This window comes from Carcharodon carcharias, chromosome 1 (assembly GCF_017639515.1).
Source record: "Carcharodon carcharias isolate sCarCar2 chromosome 1, sCarCar2.pri, whole genome shotgun sequence".
Taxonomy (NCBI): Eukaryota; Metazoa; Chordata; class Chondrichthyes; order Lamniformes; family Lamnidae; genus Carcharodon; species Carcharodon carcharias.
In genome coordinates, this window is record NC_054467.1 from 214,049,238 (window position 1) to 214,075,301 (window position 26,064).

At 41.2% G+C, this 26,064-nt stretch overlaps 1 protein-coding gene across 5 annotated transcripts in view; it reads right to left on the reverse strand.

Annotated features, from left to right (window-relative positions):
- Positions 1–26,064, reverse strand: part of nedd4l (NEDD4 like E3 ubiquitin protein ligase) — a 441,756-nt gene that overhangs the window by 115,958 nt on the left and 299,734 nt on the right. For 4 of the 5 annotated variants that reach the window (XM_041209743.1, XM_041209653.1, XM_041209560.1 and 1 more), the window contains 2 exons: positions 5,403–5,464; positions 44–143 (listed from right to left, as the gene is read on the reverse strand). In XM_041209743.1, the coding sequence (XP_041065677.1) occupies positions 44–143; positions 5,403–5,464 (162 nt within the window). Of the gene's footprint in view, positions 1–43; positions 144–5,402; positions 5,465–14,992; positions 15,052–26,064 lie in introns of all 5 variants that reach the window. The other variant, XM_041209828.1, reaches the window with a different exon arrangement.

Here is a 26,064-nt window from a genome sequence, read left to right on the forward strand (position 1 = left end):
TATGCTTCTATGATTCGAAGCTTCGCATTTCCTACATTTATACCTCAGATTCTTCCCTCTGTTCTGGAGTTTCTTCTTGTCCACCATTCCTTGGCAAGTAGGCCATCTTCAGCCGCAGAAATCCTTTAACCCGGGATTTATGACTGCAAATGCGAATATTAAAATACAATTAGTCTAAAATAAAATGCTTTTATGGCTTTTGGAAACAGTTTCAGCCTAAAGATGACTTCGAAAGACCTAACTTAATTAACAGAACAGCACTAATGCCAAAAACTATATTGACAGTTTTTTTTCAAATGCAAACCAGATTAATAGAAAAGGTTAATATTTTAAGTGAACAAACACACAAACGGCTATTCATTATTTACACTGTATTTAAGTAAATAAAATCATTTATCTTTCTAAGTGCTCAGAGTTAATTTCTAACACTTAAATGGACATCACGGGATTCTGTAGTTTTAAGTTCGAAAGCATGAGGAAAACGACAAGTCAATAATTTTACATTGTTAGTCTGAAATGTTTTACATAATGCACATACACTGGATTACATAATGCCAGGATATATCAACATGAGGCCACTTCTGTCTCATTTTATTTCTATCACCATTTCTGAGAAGTCTGTGTTCAATAAACCAGTTACTATTTCAGGATAGAATTATTCCATATGCTTCACTGAATTTATCTAGTCTGTAAATGAACAATACAGACCACAACCACCTAGGTTTGAACCTTGGTCTGTGCTCAGTTACCTGATTTTAAGTATTATTACTTTAATAAAAACATTGGCACCACAGAACTAGTGAAACATCAAAGCTTCCAGCAAAAGAGGCCACTTTTCAACCCCATACTGCTTCTGCTCACTCGTAGCCAGGGCAATACAGAACTCATCCCACTATCCAACACTCTCCCCAGATAACTGCTATTTTCTATCACTTAAAAAATACAATGATCTCTATCTCAACTACTTCCTTTGGCAAAGCATTCCATGCTCCAACTTGCAGGGCATTCTTACAAACCTCTCTAGTCACCCTCAGTAAATTTTAAATTGACAATACCTCATCACTGACTCCCCAGAGAAAAGGGGATTTCTCTGTTCAACCTGCCAAACTTCTGTATAAGTATTAAAATCTCCGGTAAATCTCCTCTTAGTCTATCTGCTCCAATGGAAATTGACCCAGTATTTCTTATGTCTCCTCCTGAAGACAGTTTCTCATCCTTGGTATATCTGTGCTGGATGGTTTTAGAATCCTTTCTATAATAAAGCTTCAAGTAGCCTCCCCTGCCTCTATATTCCACTGTATAATTCAAGGAAAGAGGTGTAATAAACAGCATCAATGTCATTAGGCATTATCAATAATATTTATTGTGCAATGACTCAATGCCTATACAAACAGGGAATTGTGGGAAAATAGATGATAAAAGAAAAAATTATTTGACTAAAATATCAAACCAGATCAGTAAACTGACTGAATAACTGACTTCATTCCTTGTTCAAATTCTCAGACTCAGTAATGGTCATGAAAATCACGTATCCTGCAGTTGTTTTGAAACTTCTAAGGACAAAATGTTCTAAAAAGGCATTCCAAGAAATGCACATGGTGTCAGCTTTCCCTAAATGATGTCAGAGTTGAAAAGTCATATTCAGACAAGATCAGAACTGAAGCCATTCAACATAGCCATTAGAGAATTAAATTGCAAGGTGCGCAAATACTGAAAAAATCTTAACTGGCGTGAAGAACTAGAAGGTAGCAGGGGATATAAGTTTATCGAGCATAAGTATTAATCAGTAACATTGGAAATGCTGATAGCAATTTCCCAGCCATTCTTTACAAGGCAAATAATGAACCAACAGTTTCACATCAATAATCTTAATACTAATGATTCAGTTCAACGGATCTTATGACTCAATTGAGCATATAACAATAAAAGATATATTAATATTAAGCATCAGAAACCTCTACTCTTCAGCACTGATACGGCATGCATACAAAATACAGTGTAACTGTGCACATCCTCCAAGGTGTTGCAGGCAATATTTTCCTGAGAAATAAACCACTGTGGAATCTTGATTTTTTTTTCTTTATTCTTTCATGGGATGTGAGCATCAAAGGCCAGGCCAGCATTTGCTGCCCATCTCGAAATGCTCTTGAGGTGGTGGTGGTCAACTGCCTTCTTGAATGCTGCAGTCCATTTGGTGTAGATGCAGCCACAGTGATGTTAGAGTGCTCAATTCTTTGAAGTCTGAGCTACTTCTTTCAGATGAGGGCTTGAAAAGCAACATTCAATGTCCAAGCTCTTTATTCACTCTGTTCTCTGGTGATACAGAACAGGTAGAAGCCGTATTTCAAAATGTCTGCTCCTGAGCTGCAAGCCCTTCCTGGCTTCCAACAGTAACATGATCCCTATGGCTGCTATGGTTTATGATTTTCCCATCTTCAAATGTAGGATCACTTACTGCATCATGTATACATTACTGTTTCCTGATCTAAGTTCATTTCCCAGTTAATATGCACATTAGTCAGCACAGGTTGAGGACTGGGAATATTTAGAGTTATTCCCACCAATGCCATTGTTTTTTTTGTGTGTGTGAAATTTGTGGACTAAAATTGTGGGGAAAATCATGTATTCATCTGTTCCTTATAGGAAGCAATGGAGGGGCCTGTAAAATTACTTAACAGGCAGATTACTGCAGTTCCACAGCATTGGGGAACAGGAAACAAACTGGGCAACAAGGAGGAGAAGAACAGGCATCAGTGTTTGAGTGGAGCCATGAAATAATTTAATCTATCAAGATTTTGCTTCGACAAATCAAATGAAAATTCAGCACAATTTTAAGCAAGAGATCAAGGTCAGGTCGAGCAATGATTTATCAAGGTATTCAATAGTATCAAGAGCCCACTGTAGAATTCTATGCTTACCTACTTGACCACATCCCACCAATCTACCTATCGCAGATGCATCTGTCCACGACAGTATCGGTAGGAACAACCACCACACAATCCTTGTGGAGACCAACTCCCATCTTCACACTCAGTGAATCCTCCATTGTGTTGTGTGGCACTACTACCATGCTAAATGGGATAGGTCTCAAACAGATCAAGTAACTGGGCATCCATGAGGCGCTGTGGGCCATTAGCAGAAGCAGTTCTGTATTCAACCAAAATTTGTAACCTTAAGGCTTGGCATATTCCCCCACTCTCCCATTACCATCAAGCCAGGGGATCAACCCTGGTTCAATGAAGAGTGTAGGAGGGGATGCCTGGAGCAGCACCAGACATATCTAAAAATGAGACACCAACTTTGTGAAGCGACAACACTGGACTACTTGTATGCCAAACAGCATAAGCAACAAGTGATAGACAGAGCTAAGTGCTCCCACAATTAATGGATAAGATCTAAACTCTACAGTCCTGCCACATCCAGTCAAGAATGGTGATGGAGGAGGGAGAGGCTCCACAAATATCCCCATCCTTAATGATGGGAGAGCTCAGCAGATCAGTGCAAAAGACAAGGCTGAAGCACTTGCAACAATCTTCAGCCAGAAGTGTCAAATGGATGATCCAACTCAAATTCCTCCTGAGAAACACAGCATCACAGATGCCAGTTTTCAGCCAATTCGAATCACTCCACGTGAAATCAAGAAACAGCTGAAGGCACAGGATACTGCAAAGGCTACGGGCCCTGACAATATTCTGGCAATAGTACTAAAGACTTGTTCTCCAGAACTAGCTGTCCCCCCTAGCCAAGCTGTTCCAGTACAGCTACAACACTGGCATCTACCCTGAAATGTGGAAAATTGCCCAGATATGTCCTGTCCACAAAAAGCAGGACAAATCCAACATGGCCATTTGCCACCCCATCAGTCTACTCTCGACCAGCAGCAAAGTGATGCAAAGGTTCATTGGCAGTGCTAGCAAGCAGCATTTACTCAGCAATAAACAACTCACTGACATTCAGTTTGAGTTCTGTCAGGGCCACTCAGCTCCTGACTTCACCGCAGCCTTGGTCCAAAAGAGCTGAACTCCAGAGAGTGACTTCCCTTGACATCAAGGCAGCATTTGACCAAATGTGGCGTCAAGGGGCCCAAGAAAAACGAAATTCAATGGGAATTGGGAGAAAACTCACCACTGATTCGTACCATACCTAGCATAAAAGATGGTTGCGGTTGTTGGAAACTAATCATCTCAATCCCATGATATTGCTGCAGGAGTTCCTCCAGATAGTGTCCTAGGCCCAACCATCTTCAGCTGCTTCATCAATGACCTTCCTTCCATCATAAGCTCAGAAGTGGGGATGTTTATTGATGATTGCGCAACGTTCAGCATCAAACACAACTCAGATACTAAAGCAGTCCATGTTCAAATGCAGCAAGACCTGGACAATATCCAGGCTTAGGCTGACAAGTGGCAAATAACATTCATGCCACACAAGTGCCAGGCAATGACCATCTCCAATAAGACAGAATTTAAACATCTTCTCGATGTTCAGTGGCATTAGCATTGCTGAATCCCCCTCTATCAAAATCCTGGGGGTTACCATTTACCAGGAGTTCAGCTGAACAAGCCATAAAAATACTGTGGCAACAAGAGCAGGTCAGAGGCTGGGAATTCTGTGGTGAATAACTCACCTTCTGACTCCCCAAAGCATGTTTACCATCTATAAGGCACAAGTCAGGAGTGTGATGGAATACTCTCCAATTGCCTGGATAAGTGCAGCTCCAACAACACTCAAGAAGCTTGACGCCATCCAAGAAAGCAGCCCGCTTGACTGGCACCCCATCCACCACCTTAAGCATGTACTCCCTCCAACACCAATGCATAGTGGCAGCAGTGTGCACCATCTACAAGATCACCAAGGCTCCTTTGAGGGCACCTTCCAAACCCATGACCTCTACTACCTAGAAGGACAAGGGGAGCAGATGCAAGGGAACACCACCACCTGAGAGTTCCTCTACAAGATACACACTATCCTGACTTGGAACCACATGGCTGTTCCTTCATTGTTGCTGGGTCAAAATCCTGGAACTCCCTAACAGCACTGTGTGTGTACCTACACCACATGGACTGCAGCGGTTCAAGAAGGCGGCTCACCACCATCTTTTCAAGGGCAATTAGGATGAGCAGTAAATGTTGGCCTAGCCAACAATGCCCATACCCCGTGAAAGAATGTTTTGTGTATGAAACAACTTTTTTTCAATTAATGTAACAAATCATGAGATAGTTAAACCTATATATTAAGCAAGGGAGATCAGGAAGACTTCAGATCATGGCACAACAGAACAATCTACAAAACCACAGTTTAAAAAAAATTGGAAATGCAAAGAGAGGGGCTGGAATTGTTACTTGCTATTTCTGTTGTGGGATTCTTGGATTAAATTCCCTCAATTCAGAAGCATAACTCACCTCCTTGGCCTGAGCAGAAAGTCCTTAAAAGTGTATGGCCTCTCCAAGGCAGGATCTTCTGCCTATTTGAAAATGAACACAATTAAGATTTTACTCATTTATTTGAAACAATATGAGAACTTATATGAGTCTTACTTTCATGGGTATTTGCATAGCCTCCAAGTAATTTTTGTGCAAGTACAAATTGACTTCAGTATCAAAAGAAAAAGACAGGAGCAAGCTATAGATTGAATTTTATAATATTCGCAGGATTTCGATATGACTAGTCCATTTCCTGTGGCATTGCAGAGTCAAGACCAGATGTCATCCGCAGGTGAAATGGGGTGAGATGACAGGTTTAAGGCAAACAATAATTTTAGGGTACATAGGTAGTTGGAGTGTTAAATAGCAAATAGTACAATTATTTGGGAAGCAAGGAAAAAAAGTCATTTGGAGCATAAAAGGTTTTTCTAAAATATGGGGCTGAGAAGCTGAGAGATTTAAAACTGAGGAGCTATAGAGGAACCACTCAGCTTACTGAGTTTACAATTAGAAAAGTTTTCATTTTAAAGGCAAATAAATAATTTCAGCATGAAAAAGTTGACAAAATATGAAGAAAATATTTAAAAGAAATGTGCAAAAGCACCAGATTTTTTTTAAACAATGTTGGTTAGCATGTTGTAGAGTAGAATAAGAATGGATCTGTAATTAGGAAATTTGCTAAATAAAAGACCCAATAATTTACCCACTAATTTATTTCAAAGTACGTGAACCAATAATAAACAAAATTAGAACCTTTCCATCTTTTACGAGGCACAGCTTGTGCAGCAAGCTGGTTCAATGGCTTCCATACATATGTCGGGCAAAGCACAATTTCTATGAAATACAGGTCGAGTATCCATTATCCGTAAATCCAAAGCCGAACACATCCAAAGACCGCACTTTTATTGAATGTCATCGGCCTTTAGCATGGGAGGTCCCTGACCTGAGCCAACATGACCCAAACTGACAAGAACCTTACCAACCTTTAGGGTAGCAAGTTTTGTTGTTTGCCTGCACATTGACACTCTGAACCCTCTCCTGCAAACAGAATCACAGATGGTACCACAGGTGGGAACTTATCACAGACATTTATTTTTCAGTGATACATCTTACTTTTCTAGCCAACTTATTTACTTTAGCTAGCCTAAGCCTAGGCCTAAGCTATGTAATGTAAGTATCTGAAAAGCAAAATTATCCAAAACGGCCCTGAGGATTTTGGATAACGGATACTCAACCCATACACTTTTTTTTCTACAGGTGTAGTGGAAAGTTCACCCTCAACTGTTCCTTTGCATCTGGTGCAGCGCGGCTATTGGTTATGATCTGATCAGTACAGTATCTGTGACCTGCAGTTTTTTCCCCACCACAATGAACATTGATTTGTGAAGGATCCAGTGACAAATAAAAGTTATAAAATCAAAACAAGTTGAAAAAGAAAATGTAATAGAAATTGTAAAACTTAACTTTTTAAACAATAAGTGGGGAATTTCCACTCATTAATCTAGAGAAAAGTAAACACTTGTCATAACTTTCAATCTCAGAAGAAATTTAAATAAGTACAAGCATTAATGACTTATGGGTAAAGCATTGCCCTCTGGTACAGTTGCATTAGCATTTCTTGATCAGTATTTGATTTTACCAGCACTGGTGCTTGCTTTCCTTTACCAGAAATATTGGTCATGAAGCTTACTCTCCCTTTCAGAGTACTCAGTGACAGGTCAAACTACACTAAAAGACTACCCTTCCTGCAGCAGCATTCCATTTTATAAAAAAAAACATAAATCCACCTCACAAAGGTCATGAGAACCATCATATCCAGATATCTTGCATTCTTCAATGGTTCAAGAATATTAACTAGGTTTTCCAATTTTTCTCCCAACGTGGAACATCTTGCACTTATTCTTGTATTGAACTTCACCTGACATTTCTGTCCACTTGCAAATTTTGTCCTTCGTCCAGCTTCTTGACTACTTCATCAAACTTGACGGCTTATAACCAGTCGGACCAGCAATGAATTGTTGAAGCACGTCAAACTGGTTAAGATTACTGGTGAGATATGGGAAATTGAGTGCGGACGTCAGAGTAGGGACGGAAAAAAAACAAAACAAATTGTGATTTGCGAGTTCACTGTGGGGGGTGCAGATTTCAGGTTTTCTGAAAATGACAAGGAAAATATGACAGTCCAGTGCCTACTTGGTACCAGGACAATGATGAAGAATAATGAAGAAAGTGTAGAAAAATTGCTGATGAGTTCAGGACATAAGACAAGATAGGTGCTGCATATTGATATAAATAGTGTGAGGAGGGCAGTGACGCAGCTAACAAAGGAACAGTAAAAGTTTTTACTATGGATCTCAAGCTTGCCTTTTATGGTAAAAGAAAGTTAAAAAAAATTTTAAAATCACTAAATTATGTAGATATCTATAGAATATTTACATCAGCTGAGTAGGAATTTAGGCCCAAATGGTTCCAGCAGCTGTTAATGGTTGGCCAGACACAGCCCCTCACCTACATATGGGCCAGCTGAAAGCCTGGGATATTTGAATTCCCAACATAGTGGTGCTGGCCCTTCTACATTCATCCTTACAGCAATGGTTCTGTCTGGGACAAGGAGAAACTTTGAACAGTTTCTAAACAACAACAAAATTGGATTAGTGACAGATGATGAGAACTAATACACAAACTTTCAGTAGGAATTTGGAGATGCTGGATTAGTGGACAGAAAGCTGTAAGGTAGAATCATAGAATGGTTGCAGCGCAAAAGGAGGCTATTTGGCTTATCATGTCCATGCTCGCCTCTCTGTAGGAGCAATTGACCCCATACCAATCCCCCACCTTTACCCCGTGAGCCTACACATTTTACCTTTGCAGATCCAATTCCAATTTGAATGTCTCGAATAAACCTGCCTCCACTACACTCTCAGGCAGCACATTCCAATAAAAAAGTTTCTGCTGGTTAGTATAATTTCATAGCAGTTAACTTTTCTGGGAGCCAGTTGGCTAGATCGCTAGCATGTGGTTCAGAATAACACTAACTGCACATGTTTGATTCCCATTCCAGCTGAGGTAGACTTGGGACTTAGCTCCTCATCCAGCCCCAGAGACTGAAAGGCAATGACAAACCACCAGTGACAAAAACTGTCAAAATGGTTCAGGGTGAAGCATTAGCAGACAATGAGCCAAGGACCTGCCTTTAAACAGAGCACACATGACAAGACGTGAATTTTCTGAACTAACATCTCTCTTATAGCAAGTTAAAAATCAAGCAGTTTATGGTTTAAAAAATGCAAATATTTGTTCTAACAAATGTTTGTTTGGTATCTTTGGTAAATATTGTTTGGTGGCGGGGGGTTGACACTTAAATTATACAGCCACAGCCATTTTAGCTGTGGTCCATTGTGCTAATCAACCAGATAACTCTTCAAAATATTTTTTTCAGCAGAGGTTTCAACTTAATAAACTAAATAAATTATTAACCATTTTCAATCAATCCATTGCTAGGAAATAGAGTCCACTCCATGTTTTGTATCTAACACTACGGCTGACTCAAATGATCGACTACAGACAACAGGAAAGGTGACGTTGCCTGAGTAAGAGGTTGAAGGGCAGACGAAAGCTGATAAACAGGAACTAGTCAGGTTTATGTTGTCTCAAAGTAATTTGAGCAAGGCATTTCAAATATCCAAAGTTACATGTCCTCAGACTTCATTTTCTATAGGAAAAGTATTATAGTTTCCACACAACAGTTGAAGCTGAAGCTGTGATACTTTCCATCATGTAGAAAATATAGAAAATAAAGACAAGATTGATCAGTGTACCAATTTAGTAGATCAGTATACAAATTTGAAACTAGAAGAGCACAAAGGGGCAGAGAATGATTTTGAAAAACATCCAGAAGTACATACCATATGGAGGACATTGTTCACACAGAAAAAGATAAGCGACATGCCTGACTAGAGGCACCTCATGCATGCCATGTGGGAAACAAAATACTTTTCAATGTACCAGCACTCTAAGGTGGCATCAAAATACAGACAACGCTCAAACTTTGAACACCAGGTATGCAGACCTTCATGTGAACAAACTGCTGAAATAGAGCAGTAATCATCTTTTCTATAACCCTACTAATGGCCAACTTGTGAGCCCCAAGTCTAGCTGGCCCAGCTGTTAGGACCTGGCAAGGTCCAATGCTCAGGGTTAGGAGTGATGTCCAATGGAGCATTTGGCGGATTCTATGGGAGTGAAGGTGATGGAGCTATGACCTTGGAGGACAACAGCTGACAGTTGCCAGGCGGGGGATCCTCTGGGAAGAAGGTTTGTGTTGACTTCAAACACAGGAGATAGGCAATGGCAAACCACTTCATACTTTCCTTTTCCCCCCACCCAACCCCGAGTCAAATATGGTCAGCACAAACAATTTGTATCACGACAACAGCATGAATGGGGACAGCACCACTCATGTCAACACTTCACTCGTTAAAGACTTTCATAAATGGAAGAAAAGCAAGAGGCCAACGGTGAAGGAAGCAGCCAGACACCGTTAAAGGCTGGCTTAACCAGGACTCCCAACAATGAGGCCATCTACTGTTACTATGATCTGAAAGTTTGGAAGACCAGGTTGCCGATTCCACTCAGCATGGCGCTTAGACAAGGATGAATAGCCAACTAATTAAAGGTCAACTGAAGTGGGAAATGCATGACAGTGAAAGTTGCTACAACAGAAAGCAAAGGACAATGGAATTTATAAGCAAAAGAAAGTGATGCTTTAGAGTAAATTCATGCAGTCGAGTGAATGAGGTAGAATCTTTGAAGTAAAGTCAAAAAAAAAGAGATACTATATGGCTAAACTAGAAACATAGAATAATACAGCACAGAAGGATACCATTCCATTGTGTGTCAGTGCAGGTTCTTTGAAAAAAAAATATTCCATTAGTCCTATTTCTCTGCCCTTTGTTCATTGCTCTGCAAATTTCTCCTGTTCAAGTAATTACCCAATTCCCTTTTGAAAGTTATTATTAATTCTCCTACCACCTCTTTTTTTTTTCCTCTTGTTATCGGCACTTCTACTACTGGAAAGAGTTTCTCCTTATTGACTTAATCAAACCCTTCACATGATGTGGAACAACTATAAAATCCCCAGTTAATCTTCTCTAAGGAAGACAACCAATTCAGGAAGCTGGCAACTCCAGCATCGAGCAAGTGGAATGGAGACCCTCTAACAACTTGCAGTGCAGAAAAGCAACATTGTGTGGATTGGAAAATCAGCAAAAGATCAAAATGGATCCCACCCTTCCATGTTCAATTCAGGTCATCAGAACTGGCTGATGAACAATCTGACATCAATGTCAAGTCCAAGCAATGCAGGCCTTTGTGCCAATGCTCTGGGGTTGGATTTCAAAGTCTGCTAATTTACTGTCACATCAGGTAGTTTGGCAAAGCACAAGGTTTACTCAGTTCCCAACCATGACATATGAATGCTGTGAAGTTGTGCTAAAACCCATGGAAAAATTACTCTGTGAACAAGTATGGTTTCAAGAGAATTTCCGACTTTTAACTGATCCAGCTCTAGGACAATCATGGAACCTTAAACAGAAGATTTATTTGGCCCATCATGTCTGTGTCAGCTCTGTGAAACAGCTATCAAATTAGTTACATCCTCCTGCTCTTTCCCATTGCCTTGCAATTTTCTTTCCTTCAATTCTTTAAACAATTTCCTTTTGAACGTTACTACACAATCTACTTCTACCACTCTTTCCGGCATTGCATTGTAGGTCCTGTGTTGTAGCATAAAATAAAATTCTCACCTCACCTCTGCCATTTCTGCTAATTATCTTAAAACTAAAATAGCAAGAAATTTGTTCAGTTGGACAAAATACCCTCCTATTTCAGAAGCTGTAACTCATTGGAGTTAACCCTCAACAGCAGCAACCAAGTATTTCAAAAATTATTTGGGGATCCCACTTGGAAAATCACTCTTCATTGCTCCAGAGCAACATAAAAGTTAATAATTTTTTTGAAAACACTGCAGGAGTCTAGGGTCACTGCATCTATCGATGAAAGCTCATGGAAACTGGGACTTGCTGAATCCCTTCACAAATTTATAATAACACTCCATGAAGTCACAAGTTCACCTGAATTATTTGGTAGGAAGTTTAGATGGGTTACCGTTTTCCAACTCACTTATATGACACATCAACCAATAGAGCAATGGAAAAGAAAGCTTATGCTGACAAATAATCTGGACATTAGAGAAAATTAAGCACCAAATTTTGCATCGCCAATAACTAGCAGTCCATCATTTATTTCTATGTCAAAAGCATGAATACATTACACAGAAATTAACATTCACTTAAAAATGTAAGCTTCAATTTCACCAAAAGCAAGGGAAAAATTCCATCTACTTCCCATGGGGAAGGTGATGGGAAATAAAACCCAAGCTACAGAATGCAGAAAAGATGTAAAATTCAAAATTAGGTAAGCCTGGTATGATATGAACTCAGGTGCAATTATATTCAGAGGACTGCTGTTCAGAGCAATTTGAAGTAATGTTATTTGCCATGTTGTTTAATTAACGAAAAGTCTTAACTTCATTCGGAAGGGATTAAAATGGACTGATCCACTGTCTGTTTTGTACTTCAAGCCAGCAGAAGTCAAAGAAAAGATACATCAGGTACAAGAGTGCCTGTTTAGAACGGAGCTCAAAATCGAGAGGCCTGATAAAACCATTGCATGCATGCTGTTCTTTGATGTCTAATTGATTTGAACTATTGGAATGATGTATATCTTAAGTCTTTGTGGAAGTAAGGAAGCAAATTGCAGGAACTTGGGCACAAATCTTCCAGAAATGGCTAAATACCAGAGCAGTGCTTGGGGGCTGGAGAAAAGCAGATGGTTATCCTATAAAGGTAGCAATACCCAAAACTACAGATCAATGAGTTTTACATAATTGGAGGCAAAGATTTTGAAATCGGTATAACGTAAAATCACGGAGGAGCTGGATAGAAATAAATCACCAAACAGATCCAATAAAGGCAAGATCTTGTCAATCTAATTTACTGGTTTCCTTTGAGATTATGGATATGGTGTACTTGGATTTCAACACCAGGTTTTGGTATTGTTCCTCTGCAAAGGTTGGTGCTAAAAATAAGGAAAGCAGGAATCAGTGTAAATATTTTCCAACGGATTCTTATTTGTTTGACAATTGAAACTATGAGGATAGAGGACCAGGGATTGTCATCTGCCTGGATTTTGGGGCATCTTCATAAATGGTTTGGAGCTAGGAGTCACAAGTACATTAGCTAAATTTGCAAGTGATACAAAACTAATGAAAATGGAGAATGCTAAAGCTGAACAGGAGTAAGCTATAGAAGGATTTGAATATATTTTGTAATTACTTCAATGGCAGATGAAATTCAGTGCAGCAAAAGTGCTTCACATGAGAGACTAGAAGGAGAATATTACTTAAAGAATATAACGTGCACAGAAATGAAAGAGACAATGTCCATGCACAATAAATTGAGATCTTGTGTTGTACTTAAATGGTTAACATTGGTCTGAAGTCATGAGATAATCCTGCCATATTATAAATTATTGGTCCCTAGATTAAGGTGCGTAGTTCTGAATGTCATAAATACAAAAAAGGAATAACAGTTCCCTCCAATTCACACACCTTACATACTGGGAAAAATGTCATTGTTCCTTTACTATCATCAGGTGAAAATCCTTTCTCCCAAACAGCAGTGTACCCACGCCTCATGAATTCAGCAACTCAAGAGATGGCTCACCACCAGCTTCTCAAAGGCACCTAGGGATGGGGCAAGAAATGCTGGCTTTGCCATCTACACCAAATTCCATGAACAAATAAAAAAATGGTTCATCTTTTGAAAAGAAATACAAGAGAGTAACCAGAATGATCCACAGGATTGGAGTACGAGGATTATGTAAACTGAGCTAAGAAGTGTTAGAATATTAAATCCATTGCCAAATCAGATACAAAAAGCGAGATAAAGAGGGAAAAAAGGATTGAACTGAAGAGAGAAGGTATGTATGAGAGACAGCAAGAGAATGTCAAATATTTTTGAAAACCTACAACAGTAATTAAAATTTGCAAGAATGGAACTGTATATTCATAAAAGTTAATTTTCAACACCACAGAGGTTGACTAGCAGTAATCAACACTTAGCACGTGTTAGAAAGTTACTTAGGCCAAAATTGACAGCCTTGATATATCTGGTGAGTTTTGTAGGTATTTATCACTTAAGTACCACAACTTTCAAAAGTTGCTTTGCAAAATACCTTTACAGCACAGCTTCTGGGACAGCACAGCATCTCAGACAGCAACTTCTTCATTTCCACGTTTAATTACGAATGTGTTGTCACTGGAAGTTGCTGCCTGATTTGCACTTCAATAACTATGAGTACTGTGAGCTTCACTATTTTACAGCAAGATCAAAACGTGGAGGACTATAAATTTTGGAACAAAACCAGAAGCAGTCATGTGCTCCAAGTCAGATTTTTTTTTTTGAAAAACATCTATGGTAGTTTAAGGAAGAAAGAACTTACCGAGAAGCATGTTAATAGGGTGCGCAAAGAGCAGCTATTTTGGAACAATTCTCATTAGCTCTGAATTGCTCTGTTGAGACACATCAAGGGTCAGAAGCCTTTTTAAACTGAAGAGTCTTTGTAAAAATAGTTACATAAAATAAAATCTATTGGGAGTCACAGATTTTGTCAGTAGAGTCATCTTTAAATCAAACTTTAATTTAAGGTGTGTAGAATGAAGACAATTTTGTTGGCTATTGCTCTTCGTGATTAAAAAAAACTGCTGATAGCAAATTCAGAATAATATATCTTCTCAGCTACAATAGAAACAATAATGATCATAACCATAAAACCTGTTCCTTGAATCAAAGGCATTATCTATAACCATGGTGCAGCTGTAACACTTGAACAGGTTTACTGAGAGCATGATGATGCTTTTTGGTTAAACAAAAAACTTACCTTTATCAATCGAGGCATAGATTACAAAAGTAAGGAGGTCATGTTGGAGTTGTACAGAACCTTGGTGAGGCCACAGCTGGAGTGTTGTGTGCAGTTCTGGTCGCCACATTATAGGAAGGATGTGATTGCACTGGAGGGGTGCAGAGGAGATTCACCAGGATGTTGCCTGGGATGAAACATTGAAGTTATGAAGAGAGGTTGGATAGACTTGGGTTGTTTTCGTTGGAGCAGAGAAGACTGAGGGGCGAACTGATCAAGATGTACAAGATTATGAGGGGCATATACAGGGTGGATAGGGAGCAACTGTTTTCCTTAGTTGAAGGGTCAGTGACAAGGGGACACAAGTTCAAGGTGAGGGGCAGGAGGTTTAGGGAGGATGTGAGGAAAAACTTTTTTACCCAGAGGGTGGTGACGGGTCTTGAATGCGTTGCCTGAGGGGGGTAGTGGAGGCAGGTTGCCTCATATCCTTTAAAAAGTACCTGGATAGGGACTTGGCACATCATAACATTCAAGGCTACGGGCCAAGTGCTGGTAAATGGGATTAGGTAGGTAGGTCAGGTGTTTCTCACCTGTCGGTGCCGACTCGATGGGCCGAAGGGCCTCTTCTGCACTGTGAGATTCTGTGATTCTGTGAAATCATTTGAAACTGTTTAGTTCAGCATTATGAATAGCATTTTATCCCCACATAAAAACATGGCTCTTACTTATCTTCACTTTTTTTTTAAGGACTTTTTTCATGTTACTGCAATCCAACTGGAAAAAGTTGGGAGCTGTAAATGAGATGTTAAAGAGCTGTACATGGTTTCACAATCACAGGTTGCGGACCCCTGAGATGTGCAATGGGACCACAATCAGACAGACACTGGTCCTTGCTAAAGATGCAGTGCAGAAGCTATTAAAAGATGGCCATCAAAATGGGCTGGCAAAAATCAAGTTTGTGAAGAGGGATCCCAGATGAGGAGTATCAAAAGGAAGAAAAACTCAGGTGTTGGGCACAAAGATTGGAAAGGGGCAGCATATGTTTCAGAACCAAGAATTCTTTTCAGTGCAGCTAATTAGCGCACATCTGAAGGTGGATAATGGTAGTCACAACAGCGGGACAGCATGCACATGATGGCTTGTAGCTTCAATATTACAGAAAGCATATGCAAGAAAGCTGCCGAGGCATGTAAAGTCAGTGCTAAGTGCAGAGATGCAGGGTTAAAAATGTGACATAAATACAGTGGAGGTAGGTTGTCAGGGATTTATGGGAGCATGATATTTGGAAGAGAGTTGCTGTTCCCAAAGCCAAAGGCTGGTTGCCAGAAATGCAGTGGCGAGGTAGATTATCAACTACCACGCAATAAAGGGTTCACAGCAAAAACAACTGCAGAAGCCAGATGGAGAATTAAATTCTCAATAAAATGAGTGGTAGTAACACAGGACCCAAAAACCATATCGCTGCCTGGTAATACACAAAAATCTGCAAGGTGGAGTAAGCAGCAGTTATGCTGCTTGCAGAATATGTAATTGCAAGTTCACCACTTTAGCCTATTAGGTAGAATTTGTCATACAATCATATTCCTGCATACTCCAAAAATGAATGGCTGATTACAAAAAGATGACAAGGAGCCCAGGCTAGCACAGTCGCTTCTGACTCAGTGTTCCAATCCCAAACTTCATTTTAAATTTAAATCCATGGGAGTGAACAAAGAAAATTACAGCACAGGAACAGGCCCTTTGGCCCTCCAAGCCTGCACCGATCATATTGCCCATCAACTAAAACATTTTGCACTTCCGGGTCCATATCCCTCTATTCCCATCCTATTCATGTATTTGTCAAGCTGCCTCTTAAACACCACCTCCTCTGGCAGCGAATTCCAGACACTCACTACCCTCTGCGTAAAAAACTTGCCCTGCACATTTCCTCTATAGCTTTCTCCTCTCACCTGAAATCTATGTCCCCTAGTAATTGGCTCTTCCACCCTGAGAAAAAGCTTCTGACTATCTACTCTGTCTGTGCCACTCATAATTTTGTAAACTTCTATCAAGTTGCCCCTCAATCTCCGTCGTTCTAGTGAGAACAATCCAAGTTTCTCCAACCTCTCCTCAGAGCTAATAACCTCCAGACCAGGCAGCATCCTGGTAAACCTCCTCTGCACCCTCTCCAACGCCTCCATAATGTGGAGACCAGAATTGCACACAATATTCCAAGTGCGGCCTAAACAAGGTTCTATACAGCTGCAGCATGACTTCCCAGCTTTTATACTCAATATCCCTGCCAATGAAGGAAAGCATGCCATATGCCTTACTGACTACCTTATCCACCTGCGTTGCCACTTTCAGTGACCTGTGGACCTGTACACCCAGATCCCTCTGCCCGTCAATGCACTTAAGGGTTCTGCCATTTACTGTATAATTTCTGCCTGTATTAGACCTTCCAAAATGCATTACCTTGCATTTGTCCGGATTAAACTCCATCTGCCATTTCTCCGCCAAAGTCTCCAACCGATCTAGATCCCGTTGTATCCTTTGACAATCCTCATTATCTGCAACTCCTCCAACCTTAGTGTCGTCTGCAAACTTACTAATTAGCCCAGTTACATTTTCCTCCAAATCATTTATGTATACTACAAACAGCAAAGGTCCCAGCACTGATCCCTGCAGAACTCCACTAGTCACAGCTCTCCATTCTGTTTGGAATACTGGTGAGGGGGATGGTTCTCTGCGGAGTCCAGCTTGAGCCCGTTCTGCAGCACCATGGGCGGTTCAGCTATGTAGAGCAAGGAGGAAAAAAGTCAGAAAAACAATAGTATAAGGAGATTCAATAGTTAGGAGAACTGAGTGGGTGGAGGGTGCAGTGGAAGCACAGGCACAATGGGCCGGTTGCCTCCTCACCTACTGTATCTATAGCCGCTATGTAGCGATGTACAGAAATTTAGCTTTAGGTAGTTGGGAAAAAAGATATCATTTTGAGATACCACTAGGTGGCGCCTCAGACCCAGTTATGTAATGAAACAAAACAAATTAGACCTAACCACATATTCCCAACTCATCCCTATAACTCTTTTCAATTCCTTTTTGCTCATTCACATATCTAATCTATTCTTGAATATTGTTATTTGTACCAATATAGACCACAATCTCTTGCTGTTTACCCTCCCTCCTCAGAATGTTCTGCAGCCAGTGACATGCTTAGCCCTGGCACCAGGAAGCAACATACAATCCTGGAAGCACCAAGTGCAGCTGCTGAAACATCTGTCTGTTCTCCTAACTATTGAATCTCCTAATACTATTGTTGTTCTGACTTTTTTCCTCCCTGCTCTACATAGCTGAACCGCCCATGGTGCTGCGGAACTGGCTCAGGCTGGACTCCCCAGAGAACCATCCCCCTCACCAGTATTCCAAACAGAATACTGGGAAGAGCGCGAGATGCACTCAGGGGATTCCTGCACTGTCTGCTTGGTCATCCTTGTGTCTGGTGGTCACCCATTCCTCCTCTATGCCTGCACTATGTGCAGGGCGATGGCCTCTTGAAACATACTATCTAGGTAACACTCAGCTTCACGGATCCACTGCAGTGATGGCTGTTGATGCCCCAAGTTCTGAAATCCGGAGCTCGAGGTCCTCCAGCTGATGATGTCACTTCCTGTATATGTGACTGCACATGGCAAGAGAAGCATTCTGGCATTTTCGCATGGCGCAGGACATGTATCAACATGGCTGAGGTGCCCTGCCATCCTGTATTTACTAGACTGAGCAGAATTCTTAACTTCACCCAGCACCCTTAGAAAAAAAACAGTACCACTGACCAGCCAATCACCTATCCAGTGAAGGCATTCTTTTTTTTTGTTTTGCTGTACATGACTCCTCTTTCAGGTCTGGCCTAAGTTTTCTCTGCCATACTATTTATGCTCCCCTTGCCTCCGCTCTTGTTGTCTCCACTCAGGCCTGGCTCACCACTGCCTCTCCTTGTGCTGTGAAGTCACTGAGATTGGTTTCTCCTGTGCAGTTCACCTCTTTTTGCCGCTACTCTGCTGTGCAGAGGTGTCAGTGTATATTCAGTAAACTCTAAAACAAAAAAAAGTCAAGGAGTCATGTTGCATGAAGATGGCTGTGGTTGTTGGAGGTCAGTATTCTCAGCTCCAGGACATCACTGCAGGAGTTCCTCAGGGCAGTGCCCTCTGCCCAACCATCTTTACCTGCTTCTTCAATGACCTTCCTCCCATCATAACGTCAGAAGTGGGGGTGTTCACTGATGATTCCACAATGTTCAGCAACATTTGTGACTCATCAGATACTGAAGCAGTCCATGTCCAAATGCAGCAAGGCGTGGACAATATCCAGTCTTGGGCTGACAAGTGGCGAGTAACATTCGTGTCTCTCAAGTACCAGGCAATGACCATCTCCAACAGGGAAGAATCCAATCATCGCCCTTGATTTTCAATGGCATTACCATCGCTGAATCCCCCATTATCAACATCCTGGGTTTTACCGTTGACCAGAAACTGAACTGGACTAGCCATATAAATACTATGGCTGCAAGAGCAGATTAATATCTTGGAATCCTGCCGCGAGTAACTCACCTCCTGACTTCCCAAAACCTGTCCAGCATCTACAAGGCACAAATGAGGAGTGTGCTGGAATACACCCCACTTGCCTGGATGAGTGCAGCTCCCACTACACTCAAGAAGCTTGACACTATCCAGGTCAAAGCAGCCCACTTGATTAGTACCCCATCCACAAACATTCACTCCTCCACACTGACACACACTAGCAGCAGTGCGTACCACCTACAAGATGCAGTGCAAGAACTCACCAAGGCTCCTTAGACAGCACCTTCCAAACCCACTACCACTACCATCTGGAAGGACAAAGGCAGCAGATACATGGGAACACCACCACCTGGAAGTTCCCCTCCAAGCCTGATTTGGAAATATATCGCCATTCCATCACTGTCCCTGGACCAAAATCCTGGAACTTCCTCCCTAACAGCACTGTGGGTGTACCTACACCACATGGAATGCAGCGGTTCAAGAAGGCAGCTCATCACCACCTTCTCAAGAGTAATAAGGGATGGACAATAAATGCTGGCCTAGCTAGTGATGCCCACATCCCATGAATGAATGAACAGTAGGTAGGTGACTGGTTGAGGAGTGGTACTGCTGTCTTTTTTCTCTCTAAATTAAGGCAGCAGGTGAAACTAAGAAATTTACCTAGTAGTCTAATAAACTCAATTTAAATGCTAGGACCTATTCCATTGGAGCTCCTCCCTCATGAATGGAGGAGGACAGTTAAATAGAAAGCAGGGGAAGAGAGCCCAGGAACATTCCCACCCTCAATTATGGCACAATCTAGGGTGAGAGTGCAAAAGACAAGGCTAAAACATTTGGGAGAGGTGAACTGCACAGAAGAAAAAAAAGGCTAAAACGTTTGCTTTAGCCTGAAATTGTGACTGGGTGGCCTATCTCGGCCTAGTTCTGAGATCCCCACCATCACAGAAGCCTGTCTCCAGTCAATTCACTTCAGTGCGCATGATATTCAGAAAAAGCTGAGTGAATTGGATATGGCAAAGTCTACGGGCCCCAACAATGGGCCCAGCTGCAGTGCTGAAGACTTGTGTTCCAGGACTAACCAGGCCTCTAGCCAGACTTTTAAATATGACTACAATAACTGGTGGAAAATAGCCCAGGTATTGCCAGTCCACAAAAAGTGCAGGACAAATCCAATCCAGCCAATTACTAGCCTATCAGCAAAGTAATGGAAGGTGTCATCAGTCCCATCAAGTGCCACTAATATTAGTTTGCGTTCCATGTGGATTGCTCAGTCTAGACCTCATTACAGTCTTAGCCCATGAACAAAAAAAGCAAATTCCAGGGGTGACTCCTCTTGACATAAAGGCAGCATTTGATACAATGTGAAACTAAGGAGCTCCTGCAAATTTTAAATCAATGGGGTTCAGAGGGAACTTCTCCACTAGCTGGAGTTAGACTGAGCACAAAGCATGATTGTGGTTGTTGGAAGCCAGTAATTTCAGCTCCAGGACATTTGGATAGGAGTTCCTCAGAGCAATGTCCTATGCCCAGTCACCTTAATGGGAAAATCAACTTGCTTTATCAATGAATTTCCATTCATCATAAGCTCAGAAATAGGGATAAACACTGATGATCGCGGTGTTTAATTTCCTGTGCAATTCCTCAGATAATGAAGCAACCTGTGCCCCCCATGGATAACATTGAGGTTTGAACTGATAAATGGCAAAATTATTTTAGTGTTGCACAAATGTCAAGCAAAGACTATCGCCAACGGACAGAGTGAATCAGCTCCCCATGCCATTACCACCATCTTCCACCATCAACATCATGGTGGCTCACCATTGGCCATAAACTTGAACAAAATTCAACAATTTTACATTCAGTGCAAGTCCACAGTGCATGACTAATCTTTTAGCAATACACGTCAGACACACAAGAATGATCTGCTAAGAAAAAAATGGAAAAATCCATTCAGGTACTAAGAGATGCCCCCCTCTATACATTGTCCATGATATGCCTTAACTGTGCGTTCTTGACACTGTCACTGGATAACAAAAGGGAGACAATGGTCCATCTGACAGAAAATTACACTGCTCACTATGAAGAGTAAAAATAAATCTCACAAAAATGTAGGGCAAGAACATTGCTGCTTTTTACTCTACAGTAATCTTTTAACTTATGTTTTTCTCTTTCATGCCCCAAGTCTTTGTTCATTGTTTATTCCATTACTTTGCTTAAATCATCATCACCTCCACCACTGATCAGAAAAAGTCACTTTATTTGTTTTAACCACATGATATGAAAAAGTAAATTACATTTGTTACTGCATTTATATTGCAAATGCTTGTGCATACATATTCCTCTGCCATCTCTAATTTGCCATAAATGCTTGTCCAGCATCTGGCACTGGGCAAGTATAAATTTTCTCCAATGTAATATTAGGAAGACCAAACAATTGTCTTTGGTCCCTAGCTGTAGTAGCATTAAGGTCCAACTGAACAAAGTACTGTGGAACAGAATTCTTAGCTCTAGGAATTTGATAAGAGAGGGAATTTCAAGTGTTGATCACTTTCTAAAATCTAGTAAAGCTTGCATTTAGCATCTAACTTAATTGTAACAGTAAATTGTGGTTTCTTTTAGTCAAAGTCAGTGATAAACATGCTCCATGCTAGAGGTAGCAGGTACCTGGATTTTCAGCTCATATAAATACTTCCTGCATCAGCTAAACCTCCTGTAAAGGTATAACTCGACTGATTATCGCAAGACAGGGTGCTTATACCTGGGAATTTGATAAGTCAAGGAAATGGGAACAGTGAGGGAGGAGCTGCTGTTCTGATTTTTCCACAGAACAAAGTCATCTGAGAAGGGGAGCTAGAGACAAGAAGCCATGCGTATTAAATTAAGTGGGAAGATAGGTGATTGGTTGGTGAGTTTTAAGTATTTTTCTTTCCTATCTAAACTACTTTAAACTGGTACTGAAGAGAGGGACCGGATGAGATGTATCCAAGGGTACTGAAGGAATTGAGTAGAATTGTAGGGGCATTGGCCATAATTTTTCAGTCTTCCCTAGACTCAGGGGTGGGTGCCAGAGGACTGGGAAATTGTTCAAAAAAGGTTGTATGGATAAGCCCAGCAATTACAGGCCAGTCAGTTTCACTTCAGTAGTGGGCAAGATTCTAGAAACAGTTTTTCGAGATTAGTAGTCACATGGAAAAATATGGGTTGATAAGGAAGAGCCAGCGTGGATTTCTAAAGGGGAAATTGACTTTCAAAAGGCATTTGATACTGTGCCACACAATAGACTTGAGAGATAAGTTATTACTCATGGAATAAAAGGGACAGCAGCAAAGTGGATACAAAATTGGCTGAAAAATAGGAAGCAGGGATTAATGGTCAATGGATATTTTTCAGGCTGGAGAAAAGTTTGTAGTGGAGTTCCCCAGGAGTCGGTACTGGGACTCTTGTTTTTCCTGATATATATTAATGATCTAGATCTTGGTGTGCGGGGCACTATTTCAAAGTTTGCAGATGATACGAAGCTTGGGAGTGTTGTGAACTACAAGGAGGACAGTGTAGAGCTTCAAAAGGACACAGATAAGTTGGTGGAGCAGGCAGATAGATGGCAGATGAAGTTCAATGCAGAGAAGTGTGAGGTGATGCATTTTGGTAGGAAGAACATGGACAGACAATATAAAATAAGGGGTGAAATTTTGAAGTGGTGCAGGAGCAGAAAGACCTGGATGTATATGTACATAGATCATTGAAGGTGGCAGGACAGGTGGAGAGAGCAGTTAGTATCCTGGGATTTATTAATAGGGTCATGGAGTTCAAAAGCAAGGAGGTTATGCTGAATTTATATAAGACACTCATTAGACTTCAGCTGGACTATTGTATACAGTTCTGGGTGCCACATTATAGGAAGGACATGAACACATTGGAGATAGTGCAGAAGAGATTTACAAGAATGTTTCCAGGGATGAGAAACTTCAGCTATGAGGATAGATTGGAGAGGTTGGGGCTGTTTTCCTTGGGGAGAAGGCAGCTAAGAGGAGATTTGATAGAGATGTTCAAAATCATGAGGGGGCAGGACAGATTAGAAAGGGAGAAGCTGTCCCTGCTCGTAAAAGGATCAAGAATGAAAGGGCACAGATTTAAAATAATTTACAAAAGAAGCAAGTGTGAGGTAAGAAAAAACTTTTTCACACAATGATTGGTTCGGTTCTGGAATGCACTGCCTGGGAGTGTGGTGGAGGACGGTTCAATTGTGGCATTCAGGAGGGCATTAGATGATTATTTGAAACAATGTGCAGGGGTACAGGGAAAAGGCAAGGCAATGACACTAGGTCATAATGCTTATTTGGAGTGCCGGTGCAGACACCATGGGCTGAATGGCCTCCTTCTGTGCCATTAAAATTCTGTCAAGCGTTGAATAAAATTTATAACTTAACTAACTTATAACTTAACATAACTATACATAATTGTTGCATGATATTTCTAATCTTGAAACCTAATGAGTTAACTAAAACACAATAAAGGTGGCAGAACAGGTGTTGTGCTGCAGCTGTAGCATGTGTACCCTGATGCCCTGGGTGATCCACAGCAACCACATCTGCAGTATCTGCAACTTGAGGAAATTTGGTTCAGAGTTGATGAATTGGAGTCCGAGCTTCAGCGATTCACCGGGGAAAAGTTACCTGCACTCTTTGTTCCAAGAGGCAGTCATAACCCTTCAACTAGTTACTTCAGATTTGGTCTGTGGTCAGAGGCCAACCATATGACTGCAGCTGAGACAGTTACAGGGATCCAGAAGGTAGCAATGATGGAGCCTCAGCTCTTGCACTTGTCCAACAGATTTGATGTTCTTGCTGCTTGTTTCGATGACAGCAGATACTGCACAGGGAGGATAAGCAAACTGACCACAGCACTGTGGTGCAGGAAACCATTCAAGTTTGGCGGGGAGGGGAGTAAAAATGAATGCAGCTTAAATAGAAGGGGACAACATTGTTAGGGGAGGATAGCTCCTGTTCTCCGCAACCAAGAGCTTGAGTCCTGAAAGTTGCCTGCCCAATACCAGGGTTAAGGGCATCTCCTCCAGTGTGGAGAGGAACCTGGGAGTGGGAGATGAATGTTCCAGTTGTCATGGTTCATGTGGGTACCAGCAACATAGGGCAGACTAAGAAAGAGGTTCTGCTGAGGGAGTGAGAGCAGTTCAAGGCAAAATTAAAAATCAGAAACACAAAGAAAATAATCACTGGATTCCTACCTGAGCCATAAGCAAATTGGCATAGGGCAAATAAGATCAGAGAGTGGAATTCATGGCTCAAGGATTGATGTGGGAGAAATATGTTTCGATTCATGGCACTGGGGAAAAAGGGAGCTGTATTGTTGGGACAATCTTCACCTGAACCACACTTGGACCAATGTCCTGGCAAAACTAAATAGTGGGGGGAGGGTTCACCTGAGTGGAGATTTGGGAAGTTAAAGAGAAAGAACAAGATAATAGTTCAGAATAGCGATATGGCTAATGATAATCAGAACGTGACAGAAAGTAACAGAGTTTACAAACATAAGAGTGCCTCAGCAAACAAGGTCAGAGTAGGGAAAATGGTAAAAGACAGAATTAAAAACTCTATCTGAATGGACATGGCACTTGTAACAAGGTGGATGAAGCGAAAGCACAAATCAAAATAAATATGGTACGAATGGCGCAAAAGTAAAACAGGTAAGATGGCTAAACCGTGGCTTACAAGGGAAATTAGAGGTAGTATTAGATGCAAGGAAGAGGCATACAAATTGGCCAGAAAAAAACAACAGAACTGAGCCTTAGGAGCAGTTTAGAATTCAGCAAAGGAGGACCAAGGGATTGATTAAGGAGGGGAAAATAGAGTACGAAGTAAGCGTGCAAGGAACATAAAAACTGACTGTAGAAGTTTTTATTGGTATGTGAAGACAAATGTAGGTCCCTTACAGTCAGAAACAGGGAAATTATAATGGGGAACAAAGAAATGGCTGACCAACTAAATACATACTTTGGTTCCGTCTTCACAAAGGAGGACACTAATAACATACCAGAAATATTGGGAACACAGGGCTTAGTGAGAGGGAGGAACTGAAAGGAATCAGTATTAGTAGGGAAATGGTATTGGGGAAATTGATGGGATTGAAGGCCGATAAATCCCCGGGGCCTGATAATCCACATCCTAGAGTACTTAAGGAAGTGGCCCTAGAAATAATGGATGAATTGGTGGTCATCTTCCGAGATTCTATAGACTCTGGAACAGTTCCTACAGATCGGAGGATAGCTAATGTAACCCCACTATTTAAAAAGGGAGGCAGAGAGAAAACAGGGAATTATAGACCAGTCAGTCTGATGTCAGTAGTGGGGAAAATTCTGGAGTCCATTATAAAAGATATAATAGCTGAGCACTTGGAAAACAGTGGCAGAATCGGACAGAGTCAGCATGGATTTATGAAAGGGGAATCATGCTTGACAAATCTACTGGAATTTTTCAAGGATGTAACTAGTGAAGTTGATGAGGGGGAGCCAGTGGATGTGGTTTACTTGGACTTTCAGAAGGCTTTCGACAAAGTCACACATTAGAGATTGGCGTGTAAAATTAAAGCACATGGGATTGGGGGTAGTGTATTGAGATGGATAGAAAACTGGTTGGCAGACAAGAAATAAAGAGTAGGAATAAATGGGTCTTTTTCCAAATGGCAGGCAGTGACTAGTGGGGTACCGGAGGGATCGGTCCTGGGATCCCAGTTATTCACAATGTATATTAATGATTTAGATGAGGGAATTAAATGTAATATCTCCAAATTTGCAGATGACACAGAGCTGGGTGGGAGGGTGAGCTGTGACGAGGATACAGAGATGCTTCAGTGTGATTTGGACAAGCTGAGTGGACAAATGCATGGCAGATGCAGTATAATGTGGAGAAAAGTGAGGTTATCCGCCTTGGTAGCAAAAACAGGAAGGCAGATTATTTGAATGGCTATGAATTGAGAGAGCAGAATGTGCAACAAGACCTGGGTGTCCTTGTACACCAGTCGCTGAAGGTAAGCATGCAGGTGCAGGTAAAGAAGGCAATAGTATGTTGGCCTTCATAGCCAGAGGATTCGAG